Raw genomic sequence first — 27,226 nt, forward strand, 5'->3', positions numbered from 1 at the left:
GCTTGAATTTCCTGCGCAAGGAGCGGATCGGGACTCTGCAAAGAGAGGTTCCCCGGTGGATTGTCGCGAGGCCTGTGCCGAAAGGGAAGACAGTAGCCATGGGTTATGATCTCCAGAATCCACACATCTGAAGTAATGGCTTGCCACTCTACAAGATGCTGCGCCAGCCTTCCCCCAACTGGCGAACCATGGGACATGGTCTCATGACTGAGTGGGAGCGGCTGCGGCGTTACCTGAGGGCAAAGAGGCAACTGCCCGAGCGGCCTTGGCACCACGGGTACCCTGTCGTCCACCTCTGGTACCCCTGCGTTGGCCTCTTTGACTGCCAGCCCCCCTCGCTTTACTGAAGGACGAGTAATAGCGAAAGGAACCACCCCTCCACTGCTGTCCCCTAGGACGAAAAGGCAGAGGTTGGCAGACTGCAGCGCCCAACGACTTCGATGCAGCTTTTGAGGTCTGCAACCTCTCAAGGCTCTCGTCAGCCTTGCTGCCGAAGAGGTGTTCACCGTCAAAGGGCATGTTGAGGAGCCGGGACTGGACATCAGGAGCAAACCCCGACTTCCGCAACCACGCAAACCTGCGTATCACGGTGCTCGCCGCCATGGACCTACTGACGCATTCAGCTAAATCCAAACCCGACTGAACGGACTCACACATGGCATCCTTACCATCCTGGACCATAGCAAGGAAACCATCCTGTTCGTCCCCTTCGGGAATATGTTCAGCCGCTAACGCAACACAGTTCCACAGAGTGTGTGTGAAACGAGACAAGGCACAAATGGAGTTGGCAGCCTGAAGCTCCATACCACCAGAAGAAAGCACTTTCTTCGCCCAGCCATAAAAACGTTTGTCGTCCCTATCAGGAGGGATGGTAGGGTACGACGCCTGCTTTGCCGGGGCCGCCTGCACCACCAAACTCTCCGGAGTGGGGTGCCTGGTCAAGTAGCAGGGGTCGCTACTGGCTGGACGGTATTTTCGCGACAAGGATCTGCCCACCGCCGGCAGACTCTCCGGAGCAGTCCAAGCTGCCGCCACCCTTCTCTGTAAAGCCATATGAAACGGCAGTACCGGGTCAGTTGGGGGACCAACATCAAGGATGTCCGTTAGATCATCCTGCACAAACTCCCCTGGGGGAGCAGACCATCCCAAGTACTCAGAAACCCTAGCCATAAGGCGCCGGTACGAGGAATCGGCATGAGAGCCAGGCTCAGGCCTACAAAACTCCACCTCCGGAGAGGTGTCCAGTCCACTGGCATCATGCAGTGACTGCCTCAAATCGTCAAACTGACTATGGCCCGAGACAATTTCATCTGGAACCTGACTAGGAACCAGGCCATCAGAATCCTCATCCGCCTCTGAAATATATTCCAGGTGGCGAAAAGAAGGCACCCGAGAGTGCTTGCTCTTAACTAGAGCCTTCCTAGGGGGTTCCCCCGTGCCACGGGGTACCTCCGACACGAAAGGCGTCGATGCCGTCGAGCGAATCGGCGCCGGCGTCGAGAGAACAGGCATCGGCGCCGAGAGGATCGGCGACGACGTCGAGGAAATCGGCGTCGACGACAGACGCAGCACCGCCAGCATCGGCGGCGTCGACACAGCCCTCTAAGCCGGAGCCCCGAGCGTGTCCTTCGACGACCTGAGCGTCGACGGCTTCCTCGGAGCCGGAGCCTCGAGAAAGCCTGTCGACGCCCTCGACGCCTCAGACGTCGATGTCTTCCTCGAAGACCTCACAGGTGCACACGGTCTCGAACGCGTCGAGGACCGAGACCTGGAACGGGTACGTCGAGAACGAGTCTCCTTGTCCGAACGGGACCTCTCCCGTGACTCGTGCCGACCACTCTTGCGAGCGGTGTCTCTCGACCTCTCATGACCGACCCCACTCGGGGGCGCGGACGGCTTAGTACCCTGCGATTCAAGAATCGCCAGCATTTACTTCCCGAAGGAAGCCCATTCGTCCGGCGTCGCACGGCTGGTGGGGTAAGCGACGTGCCGGGCAGAGTCCTCCGAAGAGGACCTGGAAGACGACTGGGGTCAGCGCTTCCGAGAATGCCTCGAAGAGGCTTAGGAGTGGCGAGACCGACTCCTAGAAGGAGACCCACGAGACTTCCGACGATGACGCGGAGAGTCACCCCTCAAATCATCCGTCAAAAGCCCTGCAGACTTCGACTTCCGGGGCTTGGACACCCGACCTACCGACAACTTCTTACGTTCGCGTAAGGCTTTGGACGTGAGCGACAGGCAGTCGATACAGTCATCCGTGTCGTGGGCCTCCCCGAGGCACCAGAGGCAGGCGTCGTGCGAGTCCCTCACCGACATCTTGGACTCACACTCCCCGCACTTCTTGAAGCCCGGACGCGGGGTTGAAGACGAAATAGAAGACATCTTCACACGAAGGATTTCACAAAAACTAACAGGTTCGAAGAACCGAGAAGAACAGAACTCCAAAGAGTCGAGGCGCAACCGAGATTCACGAAGCAACACGTTCGCGGAAAAAACGGAACTGAGGCTACGGGCGTCGTGCGTCCTACTTATCACATCGGATGACGTCGGACGAGGTCCTCGACGACGGCGTATCGACGCAGGACGCAGACGCCGAAAAAAGTTTCCGAAGCAGCACAGCTGTGGTGATTACATGTCATAGATATGGAATACGTCGGAGGACCCAATCCCCTCGAAGCTTTCATACTGCAAGGCCAGTCCTCCTTGGTGAGCCATAGAACTGCATCTAAAGGGCCCCCACCACCGCTTTCTCCATAGAGACCCATAATTTGCTGTTATCCCCCGACAGCCATTGTCCAAGCACCCTCAATTGGGCTGCCCAATGATAAAGCCGAAAGTCAAGAAAAGCCAGTCCTCCACTTTTCCTCTGGGACATTAAGGTTTGGTGAGCCACCCAGGGTGTTTTATTGTGCCATATGAATATGGAGAATGAGCAATTGACTTGACTTAAAAAAATCGGCAAGGCCTGAAAGTAATAAAGAAAACGTGGGAGGTTCATCATCTTTACAGAGGCCATTCGCTCCAACCATGAAACATGTAGGGGATCCCAGCATCGTAGAATGGCTTTAAATGTTTCAAGAAGCTGGGGGTAATGCGCCTCATACAGCGTTGTTAGCGAATTCGTAATATAAACACCCAAGTATTTGATCTTCCCATCCGCCCACTGACATTTAGTGGTTTTTCATATATACCCGGCTTGTTCCCTTGATAGAGTAAGATTAAATATCTCTGATTTATGAGTATTGATTTTTAAGCCAGACACTACCCAAACAATGTTAGCTCCTTGGTTATAACTTTTAGTGATATAGCGGGGTTTGCGAGTGCCAACAACATATCATCGAAAAATACCATCATTTTGTGTTCGCGACCCCCAAAATGAACATGTTTAACGCACAGAGTCTGCCTTATGGGCTGTAGGAGAGGTTCCAGGTAATTCGATAATTAAGCTTGTATCCTACGAAGGTAATGCTCCTCAAATCCCATTTTTGTCATTATACGAAAGAGCATTGACCACTCGACAATGTCAAATGCCTTTGCGGCATCAAGTGCTATGAGGACTGCTAAAATGCCCTTTCTCACCACCTTTTCTATCAGGTAACAAACCCTTCTAGTGTTATCAAACCTTTGACGGTGCTTAATAAAGCCCGCCTGGTCAGGTCCTATTAGGATTTAAAGTCTGTCTTCTAAGTGAGAGGCGAGAATCTTAGCATGAATTTTAGCGTCAACCTTATCTATGCTATCGGGTGATATGACCCACATTTTGTGGGATCTTTACTTTGCTTTAGAAATATCACCAATTTAGCCTGGCCTATCGATGGAGTAATTTGCTCAATTCTTTCAAACAAATTATATAACCGTGTTAAGTGGGGGGCGAGAGCTTTTGCAAATTTGCTGTGAACCAGTCGGCCGGGAGCCTTGTTCGGGGGGGAGGGGGCGAAGCTTTGTAATAGCCGCTACAACCTCCTCCTCCGATACCCCTTTCAAGGTCTTCCCTAACTTTACTCATCAGAGTCGGAAGAGTGATATCCGCCAAATAGACTAAATAAGGAGCGACAGATTTCCTATCTGAGGTATATAATGCCCCGTACAGGTGCTCAAAACAATGTATGATTCCCTCTGTATCCACCCACTCCTCCCCTTGGTCTCTGCTGATCTTAAGAATTGTGTGGAGCGTCTCCTTCTGCCTTAGTTGCCTTGCTAGCCTCCCGCTCTATTCCATTCTATAAAGTAATACTCTCGGGATCTAAGCAGGGTCCTCAGCATTTTTGGCCATCAAAAGTTACGATTGCCCACAAATTGCTCTAAACGCTATTTGCATAGATAATTTCAATTTTCAGCATAATTTCTTTGAGTTGATCTTCCTAATCCTCCTCCAGTTGCCGATTTACCCTTTCCCTGAGTGCTTTGCATGCTATCAGTTCACCCCGCATTACTGCCCTAAAAGCATCCGAACATGTACCTGGTGATGTATCAGCGATATCGTTCTCTCTAAAATAAGCTAGGATCTTGCCCTCTATTTCTGTCAACAGAACAGAGTCTTCCAGGATTCATGCTGGTAACACCCATTGCCATAGTCCCTGGCGTCGAAGTGTCATGTTTAATGTCGCTGCCAAGGGTGCATGATCAGACAGAGATTGCCCCAAAGAGACTTACCCAATTCATCCCGCCAACCAAGAGGAGACTCCGATGTAATCAATTTGTGACTGAGTTCAGTGTACGTGGGAATGGAATGTGAACCCTATTACTTCTACCCTGGCTACATGCCATACATCTACCAGCCCCAATTGTTCAAATTTATTTTTCAGCTGTTGAGATGGAGTTCCTCGAGAGACACAGCCCTCCCGACTTCTATCCAACTTCAAATCCCCAAGCTTTGTTTAAATCCCCAATCAAAATATCATACCCAATCGCTACTTGTTCTAGTGGCGCTAAAGTAGCCCTTAGAAAAATGCCTTGTCCCGAATTGGGCGCATATACCGTAGCTACTGTGAAAGTCTCCTTCTTGATGCAGAGCTTAACAAATACGTATCGCCCCCGATTATCACATAGATTGCCTAAGATTACCATGTTGGTGTTATTGCAGATCACTATTGAGACCCCTGCCTCTTTCCTCGTGCGTGTCAGCTTGAAAAATGTGAGGATATCCCCTTAGTCTCACGCGTCTCATCTTTTCTGCATATGTGGGTTTACTGGAGCGTGAGAAAGTCTGTTCCCCTCCCTGCCCCCTCCCACCCCCCCAAATAATAATCCAGCTTGCATTGCTTCACCAGGGAATTCAACTCTCTAATATTATATGTGATCATTTTGACTCCCATGGGGAATCTCAAATCCCTCTAGTTCTGTCACCCTGCTTACCGTCATCATGGATTGCCCCCCTGGGGATCCTAACATTGGAACATAGCCCATGCTGCTACTATTACCATAATCTCCAATTTGAATCTGTATATTGTTTCCCATCTCGTCCATCATCCCTACCTGCTTTTTCTTATCCCCACAGCTCCCCCCTTTTCCCCACCCTGCAATCCAACAACCCATGCCGGTTAATAGTTCCTAGTGACAAAATGGGGAAACCCCAGACCATGCACCAGTAAACTTCCAGGTTTCACCAACGGTGGAGAGATAGACTAACTCTCTGCTCTAGTGCCCAAGATAACACCCTACCTCCCCATCCCAGTTTGCACCCCCATGTTATCACCTTCTTGCACACCGCCCTCACAAATCAGCGATCTCAGCCAGCTCTTACCAGCATTCCGTGCCCCCATCCCCCATCTATCACCCCTCTGACCGTGGCGTGGCTCGTGGTTTTCGAATGGCTATGTCCATTGTTGACCATTCCCATTGTCTTCTCAACTTGGTTGATTGACTACCTCCTTCTTGTGGGTCTTGCAGTTCCGATAACTCCGGTGACACCACTGCTAAACATACTTTGCACGTAGTTACTCTAATTTGTCGACCCTTCAGGGGAATAGGAGGCCAAAAGGAAAAGTCCACTTGTAGCGCACCTTTTCTTGCGTAAGAATCTTAGTAACTGGTCCCATAAGCCTCCTTTTAAGTAACGTTGACAACGCCAGGTCTTGAATGAGTTGAACCTCTGAGCCATTAAGAGATAGGGACGTGCCAGCCTGAGCCACCCTTAGGATTTCTTCTTTCTGTCCATAAGAATCTCGTCCGAAGTAATCTCTAGGAGTAGTTTGCATCAATTGCACAGAAGGTTTGTATCGACTGCTTGAGGTCTTTGTCCGCAATCTCTTCCAGGACATTCTTAAAGCGAATGTTCGAGTGCCTTGATCTGTTCTCCAAATCTATGCATTGAAGTTCTAAGTTGTAGGTCATCCTTGCTAAACGATCCAGAGCCTCATCGTTTTTCTTGGAGTCATCTGCCAATTCTTACAAGGCCCGCTCATTCATGTCCACTCGGGCACCAATTTTCGCAATTTCTCCTTTTATATTTTGCACAGCACTCTTAATATCCGTTTTTATTGAAGCAAGTTGTTCCTGAAAAGATTCCATCATGGTTTTCATAAGACGCTGTTGGTGGTCCGCCAAGCATTGCATCAGCTCCTCTTTAGTAATCAGCATTATATCACTGCAGTCCGGAACTCTTCATTCTGTGGTTCTAAGTATTGCGATTGGATTTCACTGGAAGTTCCCTGCTCCTCAGTTTGGCAGTACCTCGTTATAGTGCCTTCCGCCCCTAGAGCCTTCGAAGTGGAGCATGCCGGGGTGCTTTTTTAATTCCCTTTACCTTTAGTTTGCAGCATGTGCTTCCACTTAAGTTGTCGGCAAACAGTATTCCTGGTGTTGTGTAGCCGGCTCCGACCACAAGTTCACTCTCAAAGGGGTCACCCTGCACCCCTTTGCCTATTAGCTTATTACACGTCTTTATCTCGGTTTGCTCACAGTTTGTATGGAGTTCTGGGGGCTTTACTCATCAGAGAATCCATATCCAACGGGACTTCAGCTTTCAGTAGCTTGGGAAGCGCAATATAAAGAGGAAGACTCCTTTAACTGGCCCCCCCTTGGATTTCCTCCAGCCTTGGTGCTAGTCACTTCTCCTGCTAGTTTCATCCAGTTCACAAAGTGCTCACATTAAGCACAGGCCCCCAGATATCCAGTCACCTGCAATGTGTTCTTCAAAGGCCCCCGTAGGGTTCAACCCGTGGGTGATTGACACCCTGCCTCCACATCCGCAGTGCGCTCCCTCTGGAGTGAATGAAGCCGATTCAGTGGTGCGGGCCTCAGGAAAGATCTCGTTGTCCTGTGCCGGTTTACACCTGTGGGAGCATCAGATCTGAGTTAGCTTTAAAGGGAACGGATGCCACTCAGCTTTGCTCATGCCTCGCTGCACACGGTCTCCATTGCCGGCTCCTCGGATCACAGTATGCCACAGCGTCTCGCGCCGCCATTAAGCTCTGCACCTCCCAGCCACCATTCAGCAGGGATACGCCCTACTCGATCCTGCATCGCATCCACTGCAGTCTTCCTCTCACGCAGCCACCGGGTCCCAGGAGCTTCAACATCCCATCCTAGGTCCGGGCACTCGCAGTCTATCGTCTCGCAAACAGGGGGGGGGGCGATCTCAGACCATAGATCACCTTTAGTCATGTGCTGGGGAGCCAGGAGGCAGTGCGAAGGCAACTGGACATGCAAGTTTAGCTTTCTGATGGGGAATTACTTGAAATGTGCATATAATAGCAACATTGTGGATGTATGTAGAATGAGCCCAGACTTTTCGGGCAAGGGGGCGACTGAACTATGTGTTTTCATAATATACGTTAAATTTGGAAGGTATTAGAACTATATTAACTAGACATTTACACAAATGGTGCTGGGGAACACCACAACAGTACTAATTCAGTGCTTGCTAATCAATACAAGATGGTTAAATACACATCAACAAAGATGTTTGCTATATGGCCACCAGCGTCAGTGCACCAAATAGCTTCACAAACATGTGCCACGCATATTAAAATCAAAGTTGTAGAATTACAATTGCTTATTGAATAGAAGATGAGACCAGGATATGAAATGGTGCATTATCACTGTGACTCTGCATGTTTTCACTCCACTCAAAGATGACAGACTGCGATCAGGATATAATAGGGCTTTGAAAAAATGGCGTTTCAGGAGACGAAAACATCGATTTATGCCAAAAGGCTGTGTCTTGAGGATGGGTACACTGAGTTCTAACGAGTTCTAAGGTATGTGCTTGGGGCAGAAGGAATGTACTGTTAATTGTGATGCTTAACAATAAGTAGAAAAACAGACTGTGATGAGACTGTTTTTGTTTACAGACATTGTGGTAACATTTGATATGATTCATTAGATCCATTAATGAAGGGGTCTATATTTCCTATGCGAAACATGTGTTGGCTTGTGGATGAATACGCATTTATATCAAGTGGTTGTCAAAGTGGATGAAATGAGTTCAAGAAAGATGATCACTACCTCCATTAACATTGGTGTTTTGTTGAAATGGACATTTACTAATTGTATGACTGATCTTATTTGAGTTTCACGAATCACAAGTGGACGTGTAATCTCAGATATAGGTGTGTGGCGCAAGGTTACTTACCTGTAACTATTGTTCTCCAGCATCGGTCTGAAATGGATTCACACATTCATGAATATTTCCCGTCGTCATGCTGGGAATCCTCACTAAAAGGAAAAACAGTTTCACTTAAAAACTATTTCTCCTTTAAACCAATCACTGTCCTCTGGGTCATTCTGCCCCCATCCATTGACAGTCCTCTCCCTCCCTAAATCCCTACTCTGGCAGCCATCTTCACATTTGGTACGCACGTAAAGTGGCAGTATGACTAAGAAGAGCCACAGAGCAGTCTGAAGGGGTTTTGCATGTACATGCATGCCAGACCCATGCTTGAGAACAATAGTAACAGATAGGTAACTTAAACCTTCTCCAGCATGGGGTCTGGCATGGATTCACATGCTCATGAATAGCGAATACACAACAGTACAACATTACAAAACCACAGGAGGTGGCAAGGCTCAACAGAAGCAATTAACTCTTACCTCAGGAAGAGAATCAACTCAAGTGAACAGGTTGCGTAGCACTGCTTTGCTGACTCTGGCCTGCTCCCTGGAATCCCTGTTGATGCAGTAGAACTTTATGAAGGTGTGCATGGACCTCCACGTAGCAGCCCTGCAGATGTCTAGCAGGGGCACACAAGACAGGAACGCCATCATTGCAGCGATCGCTCTGGTGGAGTGGGCCCTCGGACGACCTGGCAGCGGTCGGTTCGCCAACCGATGACAGTGCGTGATGCAGCCGAAGAGCCACCTCAAAATGGAAGCCTTTGTCAAGGCCTTCCCATGGTCGAGTTGCGAAGTCTTCCAAAAACCCTTTGTGCGTGTCAAGCACGAACTTCAAGGAATGTGCAATGTCCAGCGAGTGCAAGGCCCTTTCCTTTGGCGACTGAGATTTCGGGAACAAGACAGGTAATGCTCGTTTAGGTGGAATTCCGGCAGTACCTTCGGTATGAAAGAGGGGTGCGTACGCAGCACTATCCTCGATTCATGTAAAGTCAGGTAGGGTTGCTTGCACGATAGGGCCTGGATCTCACCTACACTTCTGGCAGAGGTGATGGCCACAAGGAAAGCCATCTTCTACAAGAGAAACTTGAGTGGGGCCTGATGCATAGGCTCAAACGTGCCCTTTCAAAAGTGTCTTGTTAGAACCACGTTGAGTTCCCAGGCAGGGGCAGGAGCCTTCCCGGCAGGAAAGATCAGAAAAGTCCTTTGAGAAACTCCTTGACGAGTCGGTGCGACCAAAGTGAAGATCTTCCTGGGACCTGGTGTAGTGGGAGCTAGCCGCCCAATGGACATTGATGGAGGCGTGCACCAGACCAGTCTTTGAAGTAGGGAAGAATCTGTGGTGCCGTGACACTCATAGGGTTAATCTTCTGCGACCGGCACCACATAGCAAAACGCTTCCACTTATGCCATAGCTATTAAAGGACAACGATGCCCTGGTCTTGGCAAGGACCTCTGTGCAGTCCGCTGGCAACTTATAACCTCAAAACTTTAAGGCTGCAGGAGCCAAGCCCTCAGGTTCAGCAATCCTGGGTCGTGATGAAGGATTGCGACTCCGTCTTGGGTGAGAAGATCCAGATCCACCGGCGACTTGACTGGAAGCAACGCTGACAGGCTGAGAAGGCCTGGATACCAAATCTGCCATGGCCACGCCAGGGGGATGAGTATCATCTTGCATTGACACTGTCCAAGTGTGTTGATGACTCGTAGCAGGAGAGGAAACGCAAAGTAGAACGCATCTCCCAGGCTCCTCGGCTGGTGGAATCTACTTGGCATTTGGAGTTTGCCGCTGTCGCAAACAGATCAATCTGGGGTCTTCCCCATTTGGTGAAGAGGCAGTCAACCTGATCCTAACAAAACTCCCACTCGTGGCAGGATCGCAATTCCCTGCTTAGGGAGTCTGCAATGGTGTTCCTGACTCCCGCCAGGTGGAGAGAGACGAGGGACATCCCCTGTCTGACGGCCCAGTGCCTCAAGTCCTGCACTACCTTGGAGAGCGTTGGGGATCGAGTGCCCCCCCTGCTGGTGGTGGTGTTGTCCGTGAAGATACTCACCACCTTGCCTTTCAGAGATGGTAGGATCGAAGTGAGGGCCCAGAACACCGCCCGTAGCTCCAGGATGTTGATAGGCAGATCCTTCTCCACCGGCAGCCACAGGCCTCTGGCGGGCTGACGTCTGGTGTGCGCTCCCCCAACCTTACAGGGAGGCGTCTGGTGACTGTCTCCTGGTATCAGGGTTTTGAAATCCTGTGACATGGGTGATGTTGGATCGGACGCCCCACCACTATTGCCCGTCGGAACTCCTTGTTGAGAGGAATCTTGTCCGTTAAGCTTCTGTACACCTGTATCCAGCAGGCATCCAGGAATCCTGTAGGGGTCGCATCTGCAACCTGCAGAGACGGACCAGGTAGATGCAGGACGACATCATGCCCAGTAACTACTTGATGGCCCACACAGTGGTCGTCTTAGTCACCGACATCCGTTGCACCTTTTCTTGAATGGCAGCCAGCCTCTTCTCCGAGGGTGACACTAGGCAAGACACCTTATTGAGTCTGGCGTCTAGGAACAGCGTGTTATGCGATGGCTTTAAGGCGGACTACGGATAATTGACAGAGAATACAAGACCCCTCAATAGCTGGACGGTCATCTCCGTGTGTCCGTTGGCCAGCTTCCGCAAGCGGGCATGTATCAGCCAGCCGTCCAGGTACGGGTATACGTGTATGCCCTGTAGATGTAGTTGGTCCGCCACTGGGTAGCCAGGCATAGAAATAGGTGTCCTCCAGGTCCAACGACTTCTAGAAGTCCCCTTTTTCCAGTTGGCCGAGCAAGTGACCATCCTGAACTTTTGGGACTTTAGGTATTTGTTCAGACGTCGTAGGTCCAGGATGGGCCACCAGCCCCCTGTCTTATTTCTGACTAGAAAGTAACTGGAATAGACTCCAGAGCCGTTGGGGAACCAGCTCTATCACCCCTTTTCGCAGCATGGCTCATGGTTCAGGCTTGCTTCGGTGCCAGCATCCTGCTCTGCCGGAGACTGTGACGCTGTCCTCTACTACCATAGGCCAGGGAATGGCCTCTGTAGGCTTCTTGTGATGAGGATCTGGAAGGCTGTCTGTAAGATGTGGAGAACCCTTTTGTAGACCTGCTCGACTTTCCCCTGGAGGAGCGAAAAAAAAGATGAACAGTGCTGCTGGAAAATGCCATGGGAACGGGGCATCTCCGCATCAGTCTTTATGGCCTGGAGGGACTCGTCGACGGCCTTCCCAAACAGGTTTTCCCACTTCGCTTGGACCTCCTGATGGAAATGAGTGGCTTTCATCCAACCCTGTCGAAGGCAGACATCGTTCCCCATTTGCCGGAACCCCATGTCGGCGGCGTCCAATACCACTGTGATGGCGTGATCCGACGCTACTTCCCCTTCCTGGAAGAGAGTGAGGGCATCCATCTTCATATGGTCGGGGAGGAACTCCAGGATCAGTCCTAGCTTTTACCACAATTCCCCGTCATACCTGGCCAGGATCGCTAGTGCGTTGGCCACCTTGATAGTGGACGCTGTGGTGTAAATCAATCTTCTTTCCCATGACGTACATACTTTTCCCCTCAGTGACCATAGGGACCGAGGACGACTGGTTAGCCGACCATTTCCTTGCGGTGGCCGACACCGAGTCCGGCGATAGTTGCAACCTCAGGCCCTTGGGTGTGGAGTCCGGCACCCTATATTTCTTCTTCAGCCCATCCTGCTTAGTGGGAGCTGTACAAGGGTTCTTCATGAGGGCCAGGCCCACCTCCCAAACACTGCCCAGAAAAGGTACTGCCATGATAGTCTTCCTCTTGGCCTCGTGCCTTTGATACAAGAAGCCCGCCTTCTTGGTTTCCTCTGGCACCAGCTGGAATAGCTTGGAGGCCCTGGCCATCATGGAGTGGAAGGACCCCACCTCATCCGTTGGGGATACCCTATGCGGAGCATCCAAATGTGGAAATTCACTGTCCGCTGCACAACGATATCATCATCATCCGTTGTCGTGGCCGTATCCGTTGCCGAACCGGTGTCTGGGTCTGCTGGGGAGAAGGGGCCTGATGTGGTGGAGGAGGTTGATATGGGGGCATCAGATGACGCTTCCTCTTCTTCGCTGGAGTCTAATGGGGACCACAGGTACCAGCGCCAGAGGCATTCTCATCCGGATGTCTGACACCAAGGTGTGTAGAGCCAACAGAACATCTGAGGAAATGTCCCTCGGCTGAGAATGCAGAACAGGAAAACTAGGCCCTGCGCCTTAGTCGCCGTTGTCGTCCTCTTCAACCTCCTCGTGGACCGTATGCAAGGACTCTTGATCTTCGTCTGCGGATTAGACCTCCATGGTTTGGGCAACGGCCGGGAGGGTTGTTGCGTGGCATCCTCTACCCCCTCCTTTTCCCCCTGCAGGGTCTTGAACTGGGCCTGGACCAGTTTCACCCCTTCTGCCATGCCTGCAGACTTTGCCAAAGTCACTGCGGCAGTGTCGCGCCTTGGGGGCAGGGACACTGAGCCGTGGGAACTACCCTCGTAGGATCAGCGCCCGTAGCTGCTGTGGTAGTAGTCGTCAACAGAGTCGCTGACGTGGTCTTTGCCTGTGCCGGTTGAGCCTGCTTAGGATGCGCAGCAGCCTTCTTCTCCTCCTTCCACGGTTTCTCGGATTTCTCCCGTAGTTTAGCCGTGGTAGATGACTTCCTCTTTGAAGAGGCGCTTGAACGTATGCTGGCAATGGAGGCAGAAGGTGAAGCTGATTGCGCCCTATCCACTTTGGGACCTGCTTTCACAGCGAAACCTGTGGACTCGGACTTGTAGCTCTTGGCCTTATCTTGGGCCCCCACAGATGAGGAGCCCTCAAAGGACTTAGAAGACCACTCTTCGGACCGGCCGGTCCTGGACGAGGCATGTTCCTGCTCGGAGCACAGTCAGAGGCCTTGTTCGTATTAAGCCATGCTGCCAGCCTACTATGCCTGTCCGTCGTTTTCTTGGAAAAACCGAGGAATATCTCGCACTCTACTTCCTTATGGTCTGGGTGCAGGCAGTAGAAGTATTGCAGGTGCTTGTCCTCTACAAACACAATCCGTAGGCCTCATTTGGAGCAGAGCCTGAAGAGGGTAATTCCCTCCTCCTCCTCCGTCATGGTCGGAGGGCACAAAGTAGGCCCCAAGATGACCTTGTAGAATCTTCGATGGATCTTAGCCCTTGAGGGGTGCAGAATTTCACCGACAACGGATCCCTGCAATCGGCAGATGAACAAAAGAGCATTGATGCTTTTTTGAAACAAAAATGTAACTTTTTCCGTCAAAAAACAAATACGCACAAATAGCTCAGAGAGCAAACTCGAGGACTCAACACTGAAGCATGCGGTAAAAATCTGAAGATGGCTGCTAGAGGAGGGGCTTAGGGAGAGTACAGACATTGGATGGGGGCAGTATGACCCAGAGGACAGTAATTTGTTTAAGAGGAGAAATACCGTTTTTAAGTGAAAGTGAAACTGTTTTTCGTTTGAGCGAGGATTTCCAGCCTGACAACAGGGAATATTCATGAGCATGTGAATCCATGACAGACCCCATCCGGGAGAATAGAGGTGTTAGTAACAGAGTTAGATTTTGTGCAGTAGTGCTATGAGGTGAGGACCACATGTCACCCTTGCAGACCAGGTTTAAGCTGAACAAGGAACCTTAATAACAGTAAGCAACAGAACTAAATTAGCACAGGGAGGTTTGTTAATAAGGAACATGTATATTGGCTGTTAATCAGTTTTGAACTTGTTGATATAAATCGAGAAAAGGGTAGAGGCCAATACACAGCCTTGACTCACTCCAAGATATGTTAATAGGAACAGTGGTGACCCCTGCCTAAGTTCCATCAAACTCTCCCAGTGTTGTTTGAATACAGACGGATAATGCCTTGCAGGAGCCCATGGGTATTTCAAGTTCAGCAAGAAGTTTCCACAGTTTATTTCCTAGGACCCCATCGGACGCTGCCTTTAAATCAATAACAGCAGTGTAGTAATTCATCTTTATTAATAAGACGTATTTCAGTTGTAATAGAAACAGCCTGAATGACATGTCTGTTGTACTTAGGCCAGGCTGCAAGCATTCCCGGAGGAGACATACTACTGACATCTCCATGGCCCAAACAGAAAAGTGAGGCAGTAGGAAGTGTGCGTAGATTTTAACAACCGCGTCCAATAAAGATATGGATCTAGAAGTGGCTGGATTGTCTCTTCCCCTTTCCTATAAAGTGGGACAATAATTGCCTCAGTCCAAGAACTATGGACTCTTGCCCGTTAGGCGACTAAGTAAAAATAATAAGAAAGAATGGGCCCAAAGGTCTACACTTCCTTCTTAAATAGACCTATAGGCATCATATCGGGTCTCGGAGCCTTTGCCCATTTCTGAAGCTCTATTGCATCCTTATCTTCTTTTTCAGAGCACATTTTTACTCTGGAGCACTCCTCTCTGCGATTTCTCCTACATAATAATGTGCTACTGGTTGGAGATTCATGATCAGGAAAGCCAGATAACTCAGTTAAGAGTATTCTCCATGTCTCTTCTGGTATGCTACTGTGTATTGCATTGATCTACCGGGCCGATGATGCTGCAACTTTGCTCCAAAATGAAGAGCTTTTTTCTTATGCAGGACTACTAAAAGTTCCTGCCATTCATTTTTCATGAAAGCTTTCTTGTACGTTGCCCTTAAAGCACGCATAGTCAAGTTATCCGGACCTGCAAATTCTTCATCTCCATGATGAGTGCAGTTTTGGCCGGTCGACAATCTTTGTCGAACCCGGTGGTGTGTTGTATGGCTTTAGCGTGCACTAACTTTATGCAAGAGATGATCACTTCATACAGTGTGACAATATTATTGCAGCTCAAACTATTTAACAGTAGTGGTTAAAGTAGGGGCAGTATGGCATGATAGATGGTTGGTACTATATCGCTTTCTGATGATACCCAGATACTCCTACCTCTCTCGTGCGATTATGACATAGACCTGGCCATAGTCAACAAAATATATTCACTCAAGCATGGATGGCAGCCCATGGCTTATGCCTGAATGATGACAAAACAGAGATCCTGATCCTAGTTGCCTCAGCCAACTTAAATAAACTTGGAAGTCTATACACCTCATTCATTATTGATGGCATTAACATCAAAGTTGTCAATGAGACTAAAACTTTAGGATTTTACCTGGACTATGTGCTAAACCTAGGGAGACCAGTTAATGCTACAGCCTCGGATACGGCGTACACTTGTAAACTGATTCAGGCTTGCAAACCCTTCTTATCGTCAAACAGCTGCATGGCACTAGCAAGGGCCCTAATCTTGTTCAAACTGGATTACTGCAATGCCTTATATGCAGTGACCAAAAAACGGATTCTCAATAAACTACAAACTTTGCAAAATAATGCATTAAGAACTGCATTAAGCATCCAGAGGAGACATCATATCTCTGAAGCCAGAAGAAATCATAATTGGCTCTCTAGCAAGGATAGGATCCAGTTTAAAATAGTTTCTATCACATATAAATGCCTAAATAAAGCTGCTCCACAGTATCTAAAAGACAAAATCATCCAAAAAACTTCTGCACGACCTAGGACGTCAAACTCGCACTGTATTGTAGCCCCGAGATTTACCCTGAAAAAGGCTGGAGGTACTAGCTTTCCAGTTTAAACTGGCCAATATTGGAACTCCGTTCCCATTCACCTGCGAAGGGATCAGACCTTCCAACACTTCAGGAAAAATACCAAAAACTGGCTAATGTCAAACGACAGATGACACCCCCTAGTTACCACGTGTGCTTGACCATCTATAGCGTACCTACCTTGACTTGCACTGTTCTCTTGTGTGCTCTTTATGTATGCCTACGACTGTAACCTTCCTAATTGCTCTTCGTGTGTAACATGTGTTATTCACTTGTAATACTGTAACCTACTTAATTTGCTCTTGTCTTACTGTGTAATTCTTGTAATTTACCTGCAATGCGCCCAGTTACCTCTGGGTTCGGAGCGCAATATAAATAAATAAACAATACAATATTCACCCATTTTATCCTCTGAGTAGGATTGCCTTGTATGCGGATACTGGAACTGTGTGCTAGATCGAATGTCTTCCAAACATTGCACACAGTGGCCAGTGGTCACTGTCGGCACGATTGTAGACAAACATCTCTTTGGCCAAAGATCAACCTTTGGCACTGATAAGAATATAATCTATATGGGATTTTTTGTTGCCATATACAAATGTTGGTCTGGCCGGTTGGTCATCGGTGAGCCTATCATTACAAGGTCTTAGTTCCAGGTTTGCAAGAATGTGTGCTGTTTCCAGAGCTGTTTTAGGAGCTTTTACTGGCCATTTCGCAATTAAATCCAGTATGTGTCAGGTGGTGTTTATCTTCCTCAAATACACCAGATCTTTCAGTGGCTCAAACTATGTGTTAAGGTTGCCTGCCAGTATAACAATCAAGGACATCCATAGGCTCAAAACCTGCCTCTCGCTGATCCACTCGTGGATGTCCAGTGCATATTTGAAGCTCAACACCTCCAAGCCGGAATTCCCACTCTTCACTAGCCACACCAAACGACCAGACATACAGACCTGGCTATCAACTATGAACTCTGAGGGCTTTACACCAGAGATCAACAAGTCCCTCAAGTTCCATATCGACGAAAACCTCTCCTTTAAGACACACATAGAAGAAAACTCTGACAGCTTGGTATCAGCGCTCCCTCCTGCGGAAAGTCAAGCCCTTTCTCCCTCGGGACAGACTTAGATCCACTGTTCAAGCACTGGTCCTATCCCACATGGATGGGGGCAATGCACTCCTCAAAGAACTCCTGTCGTTCTCCCTTGCGCCCCCGAGAAGTGTCCTACATGCGGCTGCATGCCTCATCAAGGGTCTACACAGGTGCGACCACATCACCCCGGCCCTCTTCGAACTTCACTGGCTTCCACTGCATGAATAAATCACGTTCAATTATTTTTCCATCTCCTATAAGGCCCAAAGTCACCCAGTTACCTTGCAGAGAAACTCAGCATCTCCGGCAGACAGCACACCACCAAAAGCCAGTACACATGCAGACTTGAAATCGGCTGGTGCAAAAAGGAATGGGCCAGAAAGCAAGCCTTCTCTGCCTACGCCCCAAGACTATGGAACCTCCTCCCCATCAGCATCAGACTCGCCCCAACACTCCGACAATTCAGAAAAGAACTCAAGACCCACTTCAAGGAATCTCTCCTCCTCAACACATAGGCCATCATGTTGCCCCTCGCCCCACCTGACTCGCTAGATGCTGCCCGCCCCTCTATTCCCAACCACCTGGTACAGCTGTACCCCTTCTCCGTTTGCTACCCACCCTGCTGTATATCTGTTCTGTAACCTGTGAAAAGAAGTCCATTAAGTATCTGTATTGTTGTATATCTCTGAAAAGTGCTCTGTTGCTTCTTGAAGCTAAGTCTGCGCTCAATAAATACAATAATAACCAAGTCTCTACGTAGCTTCTCTGTGAGCGCCTATATTATTTTCTTTTCTTTTTTTTTTTAACTGATCTTAGCACGCTAGTCTCATTAAAGATTTTAGGTCCATTATAGTTCTTGAATCATATAATATGGCAGGTTTTCCCCTTCCCAGGATGAATCGCCTGAACATCCTCAGTATTCAGGTAATGAGGTCTCACCTAGCTATTGAACACTTGGTCAACCCAAGTTAATCGATCACCAGAATGACTGCCTTTGGGGTCCTTGTTGGCCGGCCTGCCTGCTGTATGTAGTATACCCTTGTAAATTGGTGTCAGATTTCCTGCCGGCATATGATTTGGTGGGTTCTAATGTAGTAACAACAGTCTGCATTCGGCATGATTAATTCACACAATGCTTCACGAAACTTGGTAAAAGATTCCTGAAAGCTCCTCGCTAGGGTGCATACCTCTGGTCAGTCAACTGCATCTAAACCAGTGTCTGTATGGAAAGCTGGTGCTAATGGTGGGGTAAGTTTGTGTTGGGGGTACACCCGTTTTCTAATGTACAATTTATGGATGAGCGAAGGTTAGAATTTTAGTGCATTGCATCAAATCATCCCTGATCGCAGAGATACATCCCAGCACATGGCGTATCCAGTGGATGCATATATTTGTGAGAGCTATGGGAGATTCAAATTGACTAGACTGTAGCTCGAGTATCTAATGCATGAAGATTGCCCTATCCTCTTTCGCATTATTAAGAGAGATGGTATTTAGGTTTGCAAGATTTGGTGCATGCAGACAGGGTTATAGGTGCCGGCTGTTCCAACCCAGTTCTTCTGCAACCAGGTATTGATGTAGAAAAGGATAGGACACATTCTTAGCCTCATACGGGTAGGGAAAATGGTTAAGCCAAGTACCATTATGCAATTTAGTTCCAGTCATTTTGTAAGGATTAGTTTTTTTGGCCTTTCAGTGGTCAAAAAAAGAGGATTGTTCAACACGGGCATTGCAGCCATCTGATGCCAGCCAACCACCACAAGGCCTGACAACCTTAGGATATCCAAGAGTGACCAACCAGGCAAGGAGACGGCCAGTTACTTCAACTGACTGAAAGACTGCAAATACTGCCCATTTTCCTTATTCCAAGTCTACTGGAGCATTCAAACATCTCCAAGGGCACATCCTCATTCCCGTATTCCAATTCAGGAAGGTCATGGCAGCGACTGTAGAAAGCTGGAATAGAGGGCTAAAACATATCTAGAGACTCCTTCAGGGTTGGTGCAGCCACAACTGCTTACAAGGAGGAATGCCAGAGCACCATTGTGCAATTAAGGTGATGCAGTCCAAGGCATGCAAGACTTACATCATTCTTAGTTTGCCAGTAGCACTCTACCTCCCCACCCCTAAATCCCAACACCGGGAGATTATTGTGCCATACTCGCAAAAATGAAAAAGGAAAAACAAAAGTAATGCATACATTTCACGTTATTTTCATATGCTGCAAGTGTTCAACCAGTACCAGTCGCTCACTACACCTATTTTGTATCCCAAACAGGGCAAACAGATTCGGTGTGGGTTACCGGAAACACCTTCGCCTCGAAGGCTGCTCGAAAAAATCGTAACAGGGAGGGCAACCAGAAACTTGGGTTTTAAACACACCAGGGTACGTTGGTGGGGACAATCTGGCATCAAATCGCAGCATTGAAAAATGGCACTGTCAAGTCCCTGTACCGGGATATTAGCAATCCATCTGGGGACTATGACCTTACTACCATGGGCCGGTGGTCTTTGCTACACGAGATGAGAAACAATTATAGCCTTGGTTCTATGTTCTTACTTCGCCAGGTTTTTATTCTGTGGAGTTTTTTTTCAGAATATTTTCCGCAAAAAACTCAGCGAAAAAAAAAGGCTGGAGTTATAACAACATCGTACCATAGCCTTAACACAAGTGTTGGAAGTTGCTGAAATAGGGTGAACAGATTTAAAAAATAAAAAACCCGGACAGGACAACTAACATAAAAGTAGGACTAACTTTCGACAGGGACTGTCCAGGCACTACACTTCACTAACGGTTGGAGGAGAAGGGGGTTTAAGTGTTACTGTTTGAATAAACATATTATAATTCATTTATACAAACTACCCCCAAGTTGTAAAATGCAGCATTTCTTCTGTGCGAGATTGCTCATTCCTGCCTGCCAGCTATGAAGACCTATTATCAAAAACAGGGACCACTGCATTTTCCAATGGAAAAATAACCTTGAAAAAGTGGACAGACCAAACCGGGATGTCTGGTCACCCTAGGCTGAAGTGTTATGGTCAGAAAACATACCACAGGAGTGTGGCAAAGTGCCAGATCCATTGCAGCAATCGAACTTTCCTGAAGGCATTTTAACGTAGCCATGGAGAAATTCATGAGAGAGAGAGTGATGGCTTAGTTTACACGCATTCATTAATGTCAGGTACGCCCACATTGTGTCCACTTGTCAGATGCGGGCACAGACCCTATTCAAAGCCAACATCCGAGAGGCATTGTCAAGATTGGGCTATAATTAACATAGGTGAACAATTAACATAGGTGAACAGTGCAGGGAGTGCAGGGACCGCAGGTGAAGCGTGAGCCACTCCTGAAGTTTGACACAGTTATAGGGAGATCCTAAGCGGATAATGACTATCAAGGAAACAGCAAATTGGCCAAAAAGGCCCAACACCCTGCAGTCATAATATTACAGTGGGCTGCAGGGTAAAAGCAGCTACGCTCAAACCCATATTAGGAGCAGTTCGAATCCACTGATCAACTGCTGAGTTGGCCAACTACTGGGACATGGTTGGTCACGGGGGCCTGGAAGACCCCTGAAGGAACAGAAGGGAAGTGACCCTTGACTCAGAAGCGAATATCAATAGAAAGCCGGAAATGAAGTCGTTCACCGGCAAGCAATTAACTTCAGTGGCATAATCAGCTTCTCTTGAATCAAGCGCTGCTTATAAAGGGATCACCCTTAAGACAAGTCATTTTGTTTCTACCTGCAGCCTCTTTGCTTAACCCATGTTTAAGAAAACCAAAATGAAGTAAAAGTGCAAAATGCATATTGTAAATGTACAGTCATTGTAATAAACCAGTGTTTTTTGAAGCTCAAAAGTGTACCTTAAGTGTGCTATAGCTAAGGCACTCCAGTTTAAACCCCACCAACATCCCATCAATCCACACAAAACAAAATCCCCCAACATACCTCTCTATGGAACCCATTTAATGGGAAACAGCAGTCTCCAACATTGCTTCCTCTGAAGCCAGAAACCTTGGAGTCCTCTTTGACTCCTCGCTCTCTTTCTTTCCTTCCTCACATCCTATACCTTGCCAAGAAGGCCCATTTACAACTCTACCTCCTCAGAGGTATCCTTCGTTCCTCACTTTTCCCCAGAAGCTCAATGTCGCAAGAGCTCTGGTACTCTCTAGGCTGGACTACTGCAACAGCCTCTTCCTTAAGCTACCCTCTTCCTCTCTCCGCCGCTTGCAGCTAATCCAGAATAGAGCTACAAGATGATGTCCTTGGCCTCAAGCCCAGGGACTGTATCGCTCAAGCCCTAAAATCTCTCCACTGGCTCCCGGTTGCTGCAAATATCAAATTCAAATCCCTCTGCATCATCCATAAGGCTGTCTGGGGCCGGGGACCAGGCCATCTACAACTTGCTCTCATCAAATACTCTCCCCTCCAGATCTCTCTGATCTTCCGACTCCAACTCTCTGCCTGTCAAGTGCTTCTCTAAGCAGGAAATAGGTAGCCAATCTCTTGTCGGCTGGCTCCCTCCTCTGGAACAGGCTTCCCCCCTTCCTCTCAGTCTTGAGCCAGATCTCAAATTATTCAAGCTCCTCAAGACTTTCCTTTTCTCCTCCTGCCCCATCTCCCTCCCATGCTAAACCCCACAGTCACTGAGATTGGTGGCCTGGGCCCTTGTCCTTCTGGGTCCTGGCCACCGCCCAATCGCCTCAGCTCTCCCCCCCTGCACTTGCCTTCGGGCACCCACTGGCCTATACTGTCTCAGAGGCCTGCACCTATTGTACTGGCAGGTGACCACTCTCCACCAAGTGGTCTCTGCCAGACACCTACCTGTTGCGTTGCAACCGACTCTCTGGTACTTCCCCCTGCTGAACCTCTAGAACTTAACCCCCTTCCCCTGTCCCTTCTCTCTCTGCACTTGTACGTGCCAAATGTTCACAAGGCCTAGTAGGACCGTCTGCATCTTTGTATATCATGGTTATTCCATTTGTCTTTTTGTTCCCTTGTTCCCTCCCCTTGCCCTGTGGGTGCTTTGAAACACAATTTCTTGATGTATAAGCGCCTTAAAAATGCACAATAAATAAATAAAATAAATAAACCCTCAAACATTTCAAGCCTCGGTTTTCAATGGTTCGAATCTTTGAAACCGAGTCGAACATCCAGTGTTTGGAATCTTATTCAAGCTGGTTTGCCCATCCCCAATTAGGATCATTATTCTCTTGGTCAATTTCTTATGGATGTTCGTTACATCCCAAAATGCAACATCAAGACCAAATTGCTTCATGAAAGGGTACAATGAGCAAGGGCAAAGGGCAGGAACACTATATTGGCATGATAAAGAGTTCTAAACTCAAACTTAAGTACTGAAGATCAGTTGTGTGGGAATAGGTTCTTAGAATTGCAATTGTACTTTGGAGTTGGACGTTTTTTATCGACTTGTTGGCATATAAACAGCCCAACTTGCCTCCCAGAGTGCTGATCTCCTGAATTTCTAGGGACAGAACACAACAGGAACTATCGGTGTTAAAATGTTATCAGCATCCTGCACAAAGGCCATTCCGTACAACACAGAGGTCGGGCCAGGCCTACCTTAAGGGGCTAGGGTTAGAAGTCAATTCAGCCAGTTATGGTTCGGAGATGACTTCGAGGAGTAAAAAAATAAACAAAAAATAAAAAAATAAAAACCAGATTTACATTTCAATTCAAAGGAAATTATAGAAATACTCACCCTGTAATATTAAATCCTCATCATCTTCCATTGGTGTGTTTACGACAAGCTGCTGCGAAGGTTCATCTACATCCACCCTCTCCTCTTTGATAGCATAATCATGACATGTAAGGGGCCCCTGAAACACATATGATTTCTAAGTTACAATATAGAAACACATTGTTTTTTTCATATAATACTTCTTAATCTACTTTTGCAGTCACGCTGCCCGAATAAGAAAAGGCCACTTGAAGATCAAAGACAAATTGGCAACGAGAAATTAACCAATCGATGTTGCCGGCTGTCCTCAATCCAAGTACAGAACCTCAGCACGAACCCGCTTGTGCCACCGGTGATCTGTGTGCAACTGCAATAACAGGTTCAAATGCCACCAGGTACTTCCGAGTTGAGTAATTCAAGTACCATTAAATAGGGTAATAACACAGGAGCAGGCGGCATGTAGGACTGTATAAACAAGTGACCACTACATTCCTGGTTCTCAGTGCTCCAACTTACAAGGAAAGGAAACCCGGTATACTACTGTCTAATCACAATTAGCAGTGTATACTTTGTCTATATCCGGGAGGATAGTGATAGGAGTACAGGGAGACAAAGTTATGAAGCAGGTACTAGAGGTGTGTGGTATAAACCCTCTAAGTAAAACATTAGGAGGGACCAAGGAAGGTTAAAAAAAGTCAGTATCAAATTTTAATAATAAACAGTCCGTCAGATTTAAAACATCCAATTAAATAGTTAGGTCAGTAATACAGAAATTGTCAAATCCCATGTAAAAAGCAACAATAGGGAATACGTAGCAGGCTCCGATGGCCAGTTAAAAGTAATGTTATAGTAAAAATACGACCACTGAGGGTACTTTTCAACCTAAATAGAAGGTACCTATCCAAATATGGATAAATATGTCATAAATTTTACTCTGTTTAAAGTTCAGAGATATGTCTCGACATGTTTCTGTTCCTCTAAAACAAAGTGTGGAACATTCATCAGGAGGCAATCAATTACAGTATAGCCTATTTGACAATTGGGATGGTAAACAATACCACTACAGTATCCTAGCACCTGCAAAAGATAAAAAACAACAAACATCAAAGGTTAGCTATTCAATAGTTATATACTTTGGAAGGTTCAGAAAATGAACTGGGCAACCTATCAAGGGGGATAATTACCTTATAGGGTGCCTGTGGGGGCTCTCTACTAACATTAGTAGGTATAGGGTAATGAGAATCACGGCCCTAAAAGAGAAAAGAAATAATATATAGCCAATATATCAGCTATTAAAAAGCCTAGTAGTACACACAGTACAACAGCGAACAGTGTGGAAGAAGACACCCATTATGAGTATAAGCGTCAAAACGTCTCATCGTGGGAAAGGAGAACCATAACGGCTGACTCCCACATGCAAAAAGGGACATATGCAGACCGGCGGTGGATGTGCGAGACATGCTACACAACAATGTAGGCAGTGTCAATGTCCAGAAGGTGTAGGGCCACCCGGACAAGGCATATTGGAGGTAACATACCACTATGTCACAGTGCATAGAGAGGAAATAAGTGGAACCGGTGTTATACTAACATGCTCAGCGAACAACAACACGGGGCAGGGTGACCCAGCGGTGAGTGGCGTGCTCGTGATCAAAGTCGGGTGTGCCCGATAACCCCACAAATGCCTAGAGGCATCCTACCTTGGTAAGACCATAAGAATGTAATCAAGGGCAATTCACAGCATTCCGCACTGCAGATAAAGTGAATGCAACAAAGTAGTGCGATCAGGTTAAAAAATCTGTACGATCGAGTCGCAACAACGGTAGCCGGAGAAGAGTAGAAGAGCGAGCAACAAAATGCTGATCGTCTGTAAGCAACGTAACTTACCAAGTGCGGGGGAGTGTGCGGCAAGCAGGTATGTCGCCCTCGAGGATCTACACAGAGTATCCAGAAACAGCGCGATGCGGCCGATGCAGGTTGGTTGCCAAGGGAACCCCAAGATAGTCCTACTACTATGTTCATGTATCCTTAGAAGGGTGCCGTGAGTGAGTGAAACCCGGCGGCCATCTTACAAGGGAGTGGAAGAGAAAGTGTGACGAAGGTAGGGGTACAGCCAACGCCAAGTCTGTAAAAAGTGCCCAGATCGGTTGATGGAAAAACAGAGACTAGAAGGAAGGTGTCTCAGAAAGTCAATAGAGGAAAGAGTTGTTTGGGAAAACTAAAGGATCTAGTGACCAAAGCCTTAGATCTCCAAGGTGGAATTGCCAACATTAACATCAACAATAGATTTTTAAATTGTAGCAATGTATACACAGATATTAACAAGGCAGCTAGATATTCTGCCAATCAATCGACTCGTTGAGCCCAGTGACATCACTATGTAGGGTAAAAATCATCTTTTGTTCCATTTTCAACAATTTCTTTTCACGTGCTGTGTTATTTGCTCCTTTCAAAGCCAGTAGAACCGTCCAGGTGAAGTCTTCATATTTGTGTTTCAGAAGGTTGAAGTGTTTCACAAGTGGAGCATTCTCAGTTCTGTTCTTCAAACAGCTCCGATGTTCCATTATGCGAGTTTTTACTTTTCTGATAGTCTTACCGACATAGTGCAATCCACATCTACAGGCAATCATGTATGCAACAAAGTCAGTGTTACAATTAGTGAGGTTCTTTTGGGTCCAGGGTTTTGAGAGGCCAACATCAACTTCTTTAGTCCTCGCAGTTAGTTTGCAAACGCCACATGTGCCGCAAGGATAGTGACAAGTGGCTTATGGGAAACCCCAAAGAGAGGTCAATTTGGGTTCCGAAATATTGACCGATTTCAATTTGCTATTACTAACTATATTGCCAATGGTGGTACTTCTTTTATAGGCGAATATAGGCATAGGGATCGATTGAGTTGCGGTTCTAAAGATTTTCCAGTTTTTCTTTATGATGTTGGAGATTTCAAAACTCTGGTCCGTAAAGGTGTTCACACAGACAATGCGATCCTCTTTAGGTTTCATTAGCTTGGGTTCCAACAAGGCCTCTCGATTATTGTTAAATGCCCTTTTGGCTGATTTTCTTATTAACTTTTTGGGATAGCCTGTTTGTCTGAGCTTTTTACTGAGTGTGGAAGCCTCAACTTCATAAATTTCTTTATCAGAACTATTCCTCTTGAGACGGAGAAATTGTCCAAAGGGGAGATTGTCGCGTGGCAGGCAAGGCAAAGAACTCCGGCAGGCAAGGGCAAAGAACTCCGGCAGGCAAGGGCAAAGAACTCCGGCAGGCAAGGGCAAAGAACTCCGGCATGAAGGAAGTCTACATTGGAGGACTGTAATGAAGAGGACAAAGGATAATGAAGGAGATGGACTGTGACAAAGGACTAACGAAGAAGGACTCTCCAAAGAGATGGCATGTAAAAAGGAGGAGTAGGATGAAGGAGAAGGACTGTGTGACTGCAGGAGTACAAGGATGAATAGAGGCTTAATCACCAACTCAGCCCTCAAGCCTCTACAATCAAAAGCCACCACAATTATAAAAGGTAAAACCTGCACAGTTAAGAGATACCTTCTTTGCCATCTGTGGTAACTTGGGCTGAGGGAAGGCTATACTCTGAAGAGGGGTGTGAATGTGATTCAGTAGCAACCCAAACAGCAACCTAGAGCAGTCCAAAATAAAGTAATGTCAAGTCAAATATCTATAGAAATATACACTTTAATGAAACACCATGTACAATAATAACTAACTAGAAACACTCTAAAAACCCACCAAAGATAGAATAGATGTAGCACTTTGGGTAATGCAGCAGGGGGGAGAGAAGGCAATACAAAGACCACACATATTCAAAAGGATGTGTCTTGAGCTTGCAAAAGGGATTAAGGTGACCCATCTAGTTTATAGCACCCAGGGTTCGACTAGGGGTGCAGATATCAGTCAGTAATACCTTTGCAAATGGGTTGGTGGTTCGACGGCATAGAACCAGGCTACTCAGCGTAGTTCATGGGTTCTTTACAGTTCGAGGGTGTGGCATTCGAGATGAGTCGGGTCGAATGGAACTAGTTATGGTCTTGAAGCGTCTTAACAAGTCGTGCGGATTGGCCCGCCACCAGGTTCAGTCAGCGGTCAAGCTGGTACCAGGAGGCGCAGGTGAGTTGATTCGATGCAGAGGCTTGCCTGTCGCTGTTCGGGTGCCACCAGGGTCGGGTCAATCGACCACGATTCAGCTGGCACAGTGAGGCA

The 27,226-nt window shown here is 47.5% G+C and overlaps 1 protein-coding gene across 1 annotated transcript in view; it reads right to left on the reverse strand.

Moving 5' to 3' along the window:
* Positions 1 to 27,226, reverse strand: part of LOC138447637 (zinc finger protein 35-like) — a 79,574-nt gene that overhangs the window by 29,504 nt on the left and 22,844 nt on the right. The window contains exon 2 of the mRNA XM_069603844.1: positions 23,030 to 23,147. Within this exon, the coding sequence (XP_069459945.1) occupies positions 23,030 to 23,147 (118 nt within the window). The remainder of the gene's footprint in view (positions 1 to 23,029; positions 23,148 to 27,226) is intronic.

The sequence above is a fragment of the Ambystoma mexicanum genome, chromosome 3q, assembly GCF_040938575.1.
Source record: "Ambystoma mexicanum isolate Mex_15411 chromosome 3q, UKY_AmexF1_1, whole genome shotgun sequence".
Classification (NCBI taxonomy): domain Eukaryota; kingdom Metazoa; phylum Chordata; class Amphibia; order Caudata; family Ambystomatidae; genus Ambystoma; species Ambystoma mexicanum.